At 27.8% G+C, this 12,457-nt stretch overlaps 2 protein-coding genes across 2 annotated transcripts; one reads left to right on the top strand and one right to left on the bottom strand.

The window, feature by feature from the left end:
• Positions 1-5,857: 5,857 nt before the first annotated feature.
• On the top strand, positions 5,858-10,133 carry LOC132920065 (dnaJ homolog subfamily C member 16). Its single transcript, XM_060982115.1, is given in 13 exon segments — positions 5,858-6,164; positions 6,247-6,313; positions 6,400-6,560; positions 6,621-6,720; positions 6,722-6,755; positions 6,832-6,978; positions 7,040-7,223; positions 7,313-7,847; positions 7,915-8,174; positions 8,233-8,460; positions 8,533-8,740; positions 9,574-9,717; positions 9,798-10,133. Coding segments are annotated over 13 exon segments (2,340 nt in total). The 5' UTR covers positions 5,858-6,015; the 3' UTR covers positions 9,921-10,133.
• Positions 10,134-10,226: 93 nt separating this feature from the next.
• LOC132920066 (large ribosomal subunit protein eL18) lies at positions 10,227-12,457 on the bottom strand. The gene is made up of 5 exons (XM_060982116.1): positions 12,300-12,457; positions 12,136-12,222; positions 11,849-12,055; positions 11,665-11,788; positions 10,227-10,460 (listed from the first exon to the last, which is right to left on the bottom strand). The coding sequence occupies exons 1-5, from the start codon at positions 12,300-12,302 to the stop codon at positions 10,315-10,317; spliced, it is 567 nt and encodes a 188-aa protein (XP_060838099.1). The 5' UTR covers positions 12,303-12,457; the 3' UTR covers positions 10,227-10,314.

Genomic DNA, 12,457 nt, shown 5'->3' with positions numbered 1-12,457 from the left:
CATCAATAAATTGGGTTTGGTACTTTGGTGAATTGCTTCCGATAAAACACATTTTGATATGATAATTTTTAGGTTGGTTCAAATTTGTTATAATATGGTGGCTGTTAATATAAAAAAAAAATTTACTTTTTAAATATTTACTTTTATTTTTATACATATTGTACAAAAACATACATTAACATTATAACCCATAGAAAATTGTTGACGGTTTAGAATTTAAATTATGATAAAATCCCACTGTACTCATCAAGTATATTATATTTTTTATATTTGTATACACAATACACAATACACACTTATATTAAACAGAAATATGAAAAACGTAAAGCCATAATAAATTATCAGTGGAAATTGTCCCCATACAGGTGGCAATTGTCCGAAATTCCCTACAAACCGACGCGACGGGTGGCAATTGACCTAGATTCATTATTTTTATGAGTATACCTATACTTTTAAAAAATATGAAAGAACTTCTCTGCAGGTGCTATTATGTAGAAGTATGTGTCCTTTTAAATGATGTTTGTACTTCTTTTTATTTTTTTTGTAAATATACCTATTTTAAGTATGTAATACAAAAAGTTGATAGGTGATGATTAAATGAACTATCCAGTATATTATATTTATTGTTAAAAAATTCAAAAATTGTAATCCATACTCTAGAATATCATAAATGTTTATTCATTTTTGAAAACAAACCAAATTTTCAATCCTTCAACGAATAAAATTCTTTGAAATAATGTTAATAATTCCACATCAGTTATTACAACATGGATTGGTAATTTGGTATAGCCAGTACCCATTTTGCTCTCGATCTAATACATTGATAATAAATAATTGTTATAACTTAAAACCGTTATACACTAATACATTAATTGAATGCCACTGAAATCTAACTACTGACTAGTTTGGAAAATTAATTTCAATCAAATATAGGTATGTTGTAATTCCGTATGACCACAAAACAAATGTTATTTTTTAGGTAATTTATTATGTGATATTGCGTTCTGCTGGTTAGCTGACGGTGTTATCGATTTTAGGAATATCTATAGTATTTAATTTATACATTATACAAATATACTGCAATTTCGTGTAGACAAATAGACAAACCCTGAATCTTAGACAAAGATATTATACATCTAATCAATACACATTACACTTTTATCGTATAAATGTATAATTTGTTATTCGTGTTGGTGACAAATACTACCAAATTTACTTATTGTATATTTGTAATTTGTATGTAATAATATTACAGATTGTAAATATACTTTGTAGTTTGTTTAGATAATACAGATATTGATAAATAAAAAAAAATGTACCCATAATTTATATGAGATCTTTATATTATTATATATATGCAATATGCTTAAAAGTTAGAATCCATATATTATGCATTTATCTATCAGCCGGGCATATTTATAAATTGCAGGTCACTATTATAGGAAAAAAACGCCCATTTATATAAAACATCACAATTTCTATAATAAAATGAACTCGCAATACGTTATAGGTTGATTTAAAACATTGCATTTATTATGCTAGCTATTATTAATTAGTATTTTAATATTAATAATATATAGGTATATATATTTATACCGTATATTATATTATTCATATTATTATCTATTGATATTAACTTTTGAATTACCTACCGTAAAACAGTGGAACAGGGTCATATAATAAATAGAAAAATTAATTTACTTGTATTGAAAATTTCATTGCGCATGTAGTAAAATTCAAAATATACATATTATATAAAAGTTTTATCATTTTATGTCTTCAAAAATAATGTTTTTGAATTTTAACAAAATAATTAATATAGTTATTCATCGTTAAAATACGTAATTTTGTCCAAATTTACATTAAAAATAATTGTGTTAGTTGATGTTTTAGATATTTTAGATCAGTCCCATAATTAATTATTTATAAGGAATATTTTATTATATTTTAAAATCTTAGCAATAAAAATTGAAGATTTTATAAGCTTTTTACTATACAAAAGTTTGTAATTTTCGTAATTTTGACAAATTTTGAAAAAGTTTAAAATTGAAATGCCTAAAAAATAAAAGTTTGATTACGTATTTTTTATAATTTTAAACAGATATGAGAAAATCTTAGTGTGTTAAATTTTAAAAATGTTAACTCGGAAAAATTTTTTTTATCGGTATTTATAAAAAGAAAATCGAAAATGTCTTATAATGCCTTATCCTCAGAAAGAATAAAAATCATGTATTGTTAAGTGAGTTTCTGTAATAGATGTATAATGTGTTGTATTTTAATTATCATCATGCATAGAAAATTATAATTTATAGTATTTATATTTTATAATACAGTGAAACTTCCATATAACGAAGTCGAATAAGCAACAAAAAAAAATTCGTAATATGGAGGAATTTGTTAAATAAAATTACGTATTCATTAGCAATGAAGGTTATAGTTCTTGAAAATATTTCATTAAACAGAAAAGTTCTTTATATGGAAGTTTCACTGTTTATACATTTGGTGAAAATGTTAACTATATATAGTTATAGTAGATATACATAATATATGTATACGGTTATAGATATTAATTTTTGAATTATAAATCAATTTTTTTTGAAAATTGGTTTGATGTAAGAATTCTCGGTTTTCCTTAAATTTTTTTTTTCACCCGATTATTTTGAAAAATGCTGGTACTTTTTAATTTTGACTTCTTGAAAGTACAAACTAGATTCATTTGCTATCCCAAACCACCTTCAAAGTCGAAAATTGAAATATTTTATCAACTACTTATCGTAAATAAACATACACAAAAAAAACACACATTATTATAAAATCAATGGGTACCTACATTCATTTCTTCGCTCAAAATCTAAAAAAATGTATTTGCTAATTGCTTTTAAATCTTAACTCTCATCATAGTAATTTATATTGGAGTTTAGATTTAGATATTTCTTAATAACGACTGTTTCAAGGTTTTATGTTTATTTAATACGGTTATGATATATACTTATAGGTATTGTTATATAAAGGTATTAATAATAGTATATTATAAATTATAATAACTTATAAGTTATAACTAATAACTATTATGTATCTACCAAACAAATCATAAAATCAGCGGTTCAGTAGTCTGAATAGTTTCAGAGCCAATTCAAGGGACAATAACACCATAATAGAATAAACTATTTTTGCCACTCCCCTTATCCCCACCAGAACAAAAAAAATGTAGTAATGTAGCTTAAAACTTTTTTAAGAACATAAAAAAAGCTATTATTAAAATAATGTATAACATCATTATTTTCATTTATAAATTATCTACAAAAATGTCATAAGATGTAGTTTAAATTTTGCTCCCTTCAAAGTTTGCCAGCTGGACCAATGCTCATTTTGCACCTAGATTGGCTATATATTAATGCGGCTCTGCTCGAAATATAAAAATATATTATTAAATATTAATTTTAGGATAATATGATTGAATTTAACTATGAGGATTACGATCAGATAAATAATTTTATATTACCTACACTATGCGATTGCGATATGTATAAATTATATATAAATAGATACCAGTGAAGAATATGATTGAGACAAAAAAAAAACGAAAACCACGATATAATATATAAACTTTGATCATATTATTATAAGAATAAGGTTATATTATATATAGGTAGTACGTACAAGCATTGATTTTACTACATAATCTATTAATTAGATAACTATTTATACATTATGTCATTATATAAGATATAGGTACTCATACACCTATACAGTATTGAAATATGTAGTTATAGTACACTCAGTGCTTGAATCTGAAAAGTATAAAGAGCATTATAAACTATAAACTATAAAATGTAAAAAATGTGAATATTAAGAGATATTAATAATTATTAGTCTATATAATAGTTTATTATTATACATTTTTTTAGTCTTATTGATTATGATATAATAATAATAATAATAAGGGACAAAGGATACAATATTTTTTTCTTTAAGGGAGACTGTCCACAATTCAACCACTAAGTATACCAGCTGTATTGCTGTAACTATATAATGTAACAACACTAACAGGTAACAACTAACAAGCTGTCAAGACGTCAAGCTGTGATACTTTTATATATTAAATATTTATATATCATATAATATCAAGGACCAAGGTAGGGACCTTATACTAACATTCGTGTATAGTGTTACCGATTTGTGTTAAAAACTTCTGTGCCAAATAAAATTAACGAGACAAAATTATTATGGCACAAAAATATATTCTTTATTATTTAGTTTTAATTAAGTAAAATAAAAGGCTCGAAAGGTTCTGTACAGTAGTACAGTATATATATTCCCTCGGCACTCTTAATTACGATTTACGACATTTATTGCATACGAGCTGGCCGTCCAGTCGAAAGAACTTAGAACATTCCTTCAGACCAGGGCATCAGGCAGACCACTGCATCAGTTTACAATACTTTTCTTATTAGTTATTTCACAGCTAAATATACTTATAAAATACATATATATATATATAATTGTATAAATATTTATAAGAACATAACTAATAGTATCTATTGGTTCTTAACAATAGTCTAGCTGTATATATATATAGAGATATAATGATATAAACAGAACTATATAAGCCAGAAAGTTTAGGTTAGATTATAAAAGTTGCATATTATTGTATAATTATGTTCTTAATTTAAAGCAGTCCTACAAGCGAGAAATTAAAGCTGTACGAGTATACGACGGTGAGTTTAAAAATCAAAAATTTAAAATGTGTATACACATAAATTATAATTTATATTTTTCCTTCGTCAGATTTAGGGGGGGGGAATGCATATTGCATTGATTTTCAAATAACCTACATATTCTAAATAATATTGAATCTAAAACTCAATATTATTTAAATAATTTAAATATCACATACAAATTTGTTTTTTCATATTTTACATTTGTTTTGCTGTATATTATTTACAACATTACTTCGAAATTTCAAATAATTTTTTTTGGGCATATTTTACTTCTGCAGTTAGTACCTATTACTGCCAAAGTGCCAAGCCCTAAGTATAACTAGTATATAAAACTAAACAGAGAGAATTGTGTGTAGGAGTAGAGCAACAATACAACGGAAAGAGACATTTGACGAGTGCAAACACGAGCAGTTAATATACTAGGTATAGAAATACAGAACATTAGAAATAATAAAGAATGCATTCGCAAAACATAAATGGTTACATATACTCAAGTATGGTGGGGACGGCGTTCTCTGCCAGGAGAGTCGGTTTTCGGACCGACAGCCGACAGGGTTTAGTGGTTTAGTCAAACCTCGGGTGTGAATAATTATAGAGCTTTCAACAACTATACACCTCGTTGCACCTTGCACCTCATTGGTTCACTCATTACCAAGAATTTATACAGTCATTTAGGTTTAATTTTTTTTCTAAATTTTAAAAACAGTATATTTGGTCAATAAAATATAACATTAATCAATTTGCTTTAAAATTATTCAAACATAGGGGCTCGTTACAATATCCTAATCTTAAATTCAATAGATAGGTAAGATAGGTAATATAGGTGCAAACCATAAACTTATACTTTATATTTTATTCCCAGTCCATGAGGCATTATACATATCGCCATGACAAATTAAAATGTAAATTTAAAATTTAAAATTGTCATTAAATTGACCGAGTCTCGCCTGAAGTCCTTGCGGAAACGGCGGAAACCCGAAAAACAGGGAAAGTCGACTACCGACAGGCCATGGCGCACATAGATATTGTTTTATCTATGAGTCGGGCGGCGGCCGGCCTGTTACCCATATCAGTTTGACCTTATCTATAAATGCAACATAATCGGATCCGACCAGTGTGGTCAGCGGTGCAATTATTGAATTATTATCAACAATTTTTTTATATATTATACTGCCGAGTACTTGCAATTTAAAAAAAAAAATATTCGCAATGTAATGAGTATGAGACAGTTTTGAGTATCAAATCACTAATGTGCAAAATGTCGTGAATCCAGATTCTTGCGCTCCCCACAAAAATGAAATGGCGGCTGATTTCTATTGTGCTATTCGCAATCGTACTGACGGCACAACCCGCCACCCAAGATCCGTATGCCATTCTTGGTATATCGAAGACCGCATCATTGGCTGAAGTTAAAAATGCCTACCGAAATCTAGTGAAGATATGGTATGCCTTTTCAGTAAATTTTAACAAAATGACAGTAGCTTGTATGAATATTTATAACTCATTTATTTTTTTCCATAATTAGGCACCCGGATAAGAACAACCATCCAGAAGCTGAGACAAAATTTATCGAAATAACAACAGCTTATGAAGTACTTGAATCATTTTTATTATAACTTATTTAATAAATATTAATAAAAAATTGTACACTAACTGTATCATGTTTGTTATATTTTAGGCATTGACTAACCGAGATAAGCCAGATAGTTATGCTGCACCTCCAAATAGTTTTTCCAGCAACTTTAATCAATTTTTTGACTTTGACATGGACAACTTTTTTGACAACATGCATCATCGTTATACTTTTGAATTCTTTAGAAAATTACAAATAAATTTGGAGTATGTTATTTTATTAATAATATTATTCGACATGTACTAATTTTATTTTTATTATTTCAGTGAATTTAATTCATTAATGTTAACAAAAAATAGCAAAAAGCTTACTTTAATACTGTTTTATTCAGAATTTTCTCTTGCTTTTCTTAAAGCACAATCTGTTTCTTAAAAAGGTTATTGAAGATGTTGTACCAATCGGTAAGTGAACTTGTCTAAATAAAATTGTATATAACAAAAATAAAAATAAAATAAAATTAATGTTTTTAATTTTTAGGTGTAGATTTTAAAACAATGAATAAAGATATGGAACCTTCAGCATTTTGGAGAGCTAAAGGAGTGTTTCTCCCTCATTTAGTATCAATCATAGATTCAAATCTCATAGTTTATCAAGAATCTTTCCAGAGTGCTGACAATATCATCAGTATGTATAGAAAATATAATTAAATCTGTTAACACATTGTTTAATAATAATTTTTGTTTAGATTTTATAAGAAAGAGTTTGCCAGTCAATCTTATACATGAATACAACGATGTTACTATTGATAAATTTTTAAATACTTGGTCTGCTGATAATCATGTACGGGCATTAGTTATGCAACCTGGATCTCCTTTGAGAATACGTTATGCTTTAATTGCACTTGAATATCGAAACCATATTAATTTTGGGTAATTTTTAGATATTTACTTAACAATATTATCTAGTATCTATCTATCTATTTATTGTGATAATTTTAAATCAATTTAATACACTACAGGTACATGAATATTGGACTCTATGAATGTCGATCAACACGAGACCGGTATAAAGTACCACATGATAAAGATACTCTATTAATATTGAAAGAAAATGTTAGACGTCCAGCTGCACATCTCTCAATGGCATACATACCGATGGTTGGTCTACGTGACCTAATGGAAAGCAATAAATATTTGACTTTACCTAGGCTATCTTCACAAGATGTTTTTGATACTCTCTGCCCAATTGGTCAGAAACAGTTTTGTCTGGTACTAGTGTCTCGTAACTCTCCTAATCATGAGGCTCATAGACAATCCATCAGACGTTTTGCTCAAGAAGCACGTTCTATTTATCCTGACAAACGACTAGCCTTCATGTATGTATTTAGAGAGAGACAGCCACATTTTATTAATTCACTAACACAAGGTAGTGAAAGTCCAAGTGAACCTTTACTTCATATAGTCCTGTTGACTCGACTCAATAAGATCATGGTCAGTTATAAGTGGCTTTTGGGAGATGACTATAATAACTGGGCAAACTATGATTTGACTAAAGTAATACATATTAGAATGGAAATAGTATTTTTAGCATTTTATTAACAAAAATCATATTATTTATTAGGAGAAGCTAACCGGAGTTTTGAATGCACTGCTTGGCAGTGAAGCTGCTTGGACGCTAAGTAACGAAGCTCATATTGGCATTGTATTAGATGAACATGGTCAGAGCTTATTAGTACGCATTGCTGCTAGAGCTCAACAGCATATCATAACTATGTTTTACACCATGATCGATATGACCATAAATCATGGGTTATTCTTTATGTACATTGTGGTTTTGATGATTGGATCAATGGTGGTCATGTATTTTGTATACATTCTAGTGTATGTCAAAAAAAATATTTTGTATTGGCACAATTATAATTTGTTTGAAATATTTTAGGGAAAACGAGATAAAAGAAATCAATAAAAAAGTTGATAAAACCAAAACAAAACCATCTCAAACAAACAGACAACGTGAACTTAAGCTTCATGAATTGAGAGCAGAAACTTATAATGGACTAGTGCGACTTATCAAACCAGGTTGTCGCACCATTATACTGTTAATAGACAACAGCACTGCTCTTTTACTGGCTCGACAATTTTACCATACTGTGTGGCCATATAGAAAGTTAGACTTGTTACATATTTACTGTTATGAGAAATAATTATTTGTTATAAATTTTAAAATTTGGTGTTTAAGGAATAAGTCATTAATGTTTGGGTATTTAAACCTTGACCGTTCTCCATCCAGAGACTGGTACTGCGAATTATTATCATTAAGCCTTACAGACACAAACAAAAGCATACATATTAATACACGAAATTGTGTGGGTACAGTGTTATCGTTGTGTTCACTGAAAAAATATTTTTGCATGTACCATGCTAAACACCCAGAATCCTCACGACATGTGAGTACAAATTGTTTTTTTTAAACTTTTATGATATAATTATAATCTCATTTCATGGTAGTTGGATTGATATACATTTCCATGCAATTAATTTATTATCTCTTCAATATACATCGCTCACCTAATTGACAGGAAATATTACCTTGTCACAGGATGAAATCAATTTATAACAATTGTTATAATAAAACTTAGTCAAGTCACTTGTAAATATCAATGCAATTTACTTGGTAGGGGTTACAATCACATAAATTGTTATTTAATTTTAATGATAAAATTAATGTATTATGTAATTCCATGTTGTTACTAATATTATGTAGCTTTAACTAATTTAAAAAAAAAAAAACATTCAAATCAATATTTAGTAGAAGTGTCGTCTTACTAACGTACATCATAGCAATTTTGCGTTCAACAGAACACATTTTGTGATGTTAGCTTTAATATTAGATTAAATTGACCTATTATCAAATTTAAAGCTAAAAATATTATCTAGTCAATGTCATGTGCTTTTATTGATATTATCATTTTACATAGCTATAACTTACTTTAAAATGATAATACCAATAGAAGTATATGACATTATCTAGAGCTAACATCACAAAATGTATTCTGTAGAATGCAAAATTGCTATGATGTATATTAGTAAGACAGACAATACATGTGGGTGTAGCGTCCTCTTAATGATAATTCATATAACCCAACATAAGTTTGTTTACTAAATATTTAACTTATTATTTATATCATCATAAATCATAATGGATAACATTTAAAAGCAGCCAATATATTAAATCTACATTTTGTTATAATTTTTAATTTACAAAAATATTTGGTTGCAGAAAAATGATAAGTGGAGAAGAGTTGGAATGAAACCACCAAAAAATGGAGGAGAATTTTGGGGTTTCAATGAAGAGTCTGATGAAGAAAATTACAGTTTTGATGAAGATGAAGAAAGTACTGCAGGTTTTAAACCTATTTTAAAGGCAAGATACTAATAAATCTGTTTTGTTCCCTTATGAACAACTGTCTCAATTTTATGATTTATTTATATTATTTAATATAGGATAAAGAAGAAGAAATTCGTACAGAACATTTGCTAGATGGATTACCTATGTGGCTTGACAGATTATTTGAAGGCAGTACTACAAGATACCAAATAAATTATTGGCCAGACTTCAAGGTATAAAAACGGAAAATGAAAGAAATATTCTCACAAAATTCAATTTTAAGTATTTTTACTGATTTGTATTAATATATTAATTGTTTTACCATATTCTAGTCCTAAACGCATTCATTGTATTCAATGGTCATAATGCTCGCTTGTATAAGTTTTGTTTTAAGCTTATTGATTGTTTTTACTTTTTTTTTCTTTATATTATATTTTATTGTGGTTTTCTCATTTTTTGTCAATTTTTTAAACCACCCTAAGAATCAAAATACTTTGACTTAATTTTTGTTTGTGACTATTTTAAAATTATAAAAATTTAAAATATTTCAAGTGTATTTGTCGACAACAACAGTCCCTTTATTTTCACAAAATATATAATAAAAGATTTATTATAAGTAAAAAGCAAGGATGATTATTTCTTGAAACCACATCCACGTCTTCTACCACGAGCCCGTTCAAACTTGCGTCCCTTGGAGCGAACATATGGTTTAGTGTGGCTGTGAGGTACACCTGGAGCTGGTCCAAAGTGTCTGCACGATTCACGCGATTTACGTTTGCCTAAATAATAATAATATATATATAAATATAAAATAAAACAATAACTACATAAATTAACCAGCCAATGCAAATAATTAATAATATATAAAACCATTAATTTTTAGCAAATAAAAACATTGAACTAAAATTTAAAATAAGTAAACATTTTAGTTTTCATTCTCAACAGGATAATACAGATTATATTTTATAAATAAGAATAAAACATTTTTTCTAGAAAACTAACATATGAACTCTTTGCAATATGCATTTAATAGTTGGATTAGAATAAGATTCATATACAAAAACATCATTTGGTAACCAAAACTAAAAAATTAATATTCAGTCACTATCTAAAATAATTTATTATTTTAAGAGATTTAAAAATAAAAAAGGTCGACATAATATACTGTAATCATAATATAATTTTAATATTCTCTAACAGTGTCATAGAAGGATTATCTCACTATAACAAATTCTAGTATTCTTTTTACTATATAATTAAGAAAACAAACTAGATGTATAAATAAAAAAAAACATGAAATTTGAACTATCATCAATTGTATAAAATTTCAGATAATCCCATTGCAAGTTTAACTTTACTAACTGTCAATAATACGAATTCATTTTTAATTTACAACAAGGATATGAAATATGGTTAATACTTGAAACAATATATATATATGTGTGTGTGTGTGTATTGAAGCTAGTTTTAACAAAAGATTTACATTAACATATTATTTTTAAAAAATTAATAAAAATCTGCTAATTGCATATATTGCAGCATAGAATTAACTTTAATACCTTAACCAATTTTAATCATATTCAAGAAAATTAATTTAAATAATTTACGGATTGTTCTAAGAATTCTAGTAATAAATATATAACACCTAAATAACCTTTTAATTATATTATATTAAATTCGATGTTCTTACACAAATTCATACACATAAAATATATGCAATAGTTTATCATTCATTAGTAGATGTCTAGTAAAAATGGAAAAAATTTAAGGTTATAAATAACCAATTAACGCGATTAAAATTATAAATACTGCTGTTTAAGAACGAAGAAGCTTATGGTCTATTTTATAATAAATACTACAGTTAACTAAATCATGAATATATCCAATACATGTTCTAGATTATTGAATACGAATAGAATAAATAATACTTTAAAAGTATAATAAAATTTCCTGTTCATAGTAACTACATTTTTAAATTCTCACCTTGCAATAAAACAGTATTCTTGCCAGTCGGTGCTTTCAATGCTAATTGATCAAATGTAAGAATTTCTCCACCAGCTTTTAAGATGCGAGCTCTGGCTCCTGAAGTCACACGCAATGCACAAACCTGAAAATAAAAACTAGTTAAGAGAATTCTTGTCAGCGGGACAAGTTATCAGGAACATACTGTGAGCTTGGGCACTTTGAACAATCTCTTGTCATCGACAACAGTGCCAACGACTACTGCAATACGCTTTTCATCGGCAATCTTGGTCATGTACTTTGAGACTGCGCTCAATGATATCGGAGGACGGTTGATGCGAGACATGAACAAACGTCTCAATACGACTTTGTTGAAATGGGAACGGGTACGGCGAGCCAAGAAACGGTATAACTACAAAGTAAAGGCCGATTAATAATACAATTTAATACAGACGAACAGTATTTAATTCATTGATTTAAACCCGTATTTACCTTAACCAACAGTAACAAATACACATCTTTGGACTTGGGTGCAGTCCGTTTGGCCTTATGCCCGCGCCTGTGATCGATATCGATACCCTAAAGGATAAAATAAAAACATTGAATATCGCTATTAAGTTAGCACAAACGTGGATTAAAACAGATGAAAATCTTACCATTTTGAATTTTCACAGACTCGTTCTAGTTGATATTGACGTAAAGAGTTCAAGAAAGACACACGGCATACGCGAGTGCCCGGATAAACAGTGGTAAGCAGTGTTGCCAACAAGTCACGAACCACGTTTATCAATTATCGTGATAACGTCCATACGAA

The sequence above is a fragment of the Rhopalosiphum padi genome, chromosome 2 (assembly GCF_020882245.1).
Source record: "Rhopalosiphum padi isolate XX-2018 chromosome 2, ASM2088224v1, whole genome shotgun sequence".
Classification (NCBI taxonomy): Eukaryota; Metazoa; Arthropoda; class Insecta; order Hemiptera; family Aphididae; genus Rhopalosiphum; species Rhopalosiphum padi.
This window is presented reverse-complemented; position numbering and strand designations above follow the sequence as displayed.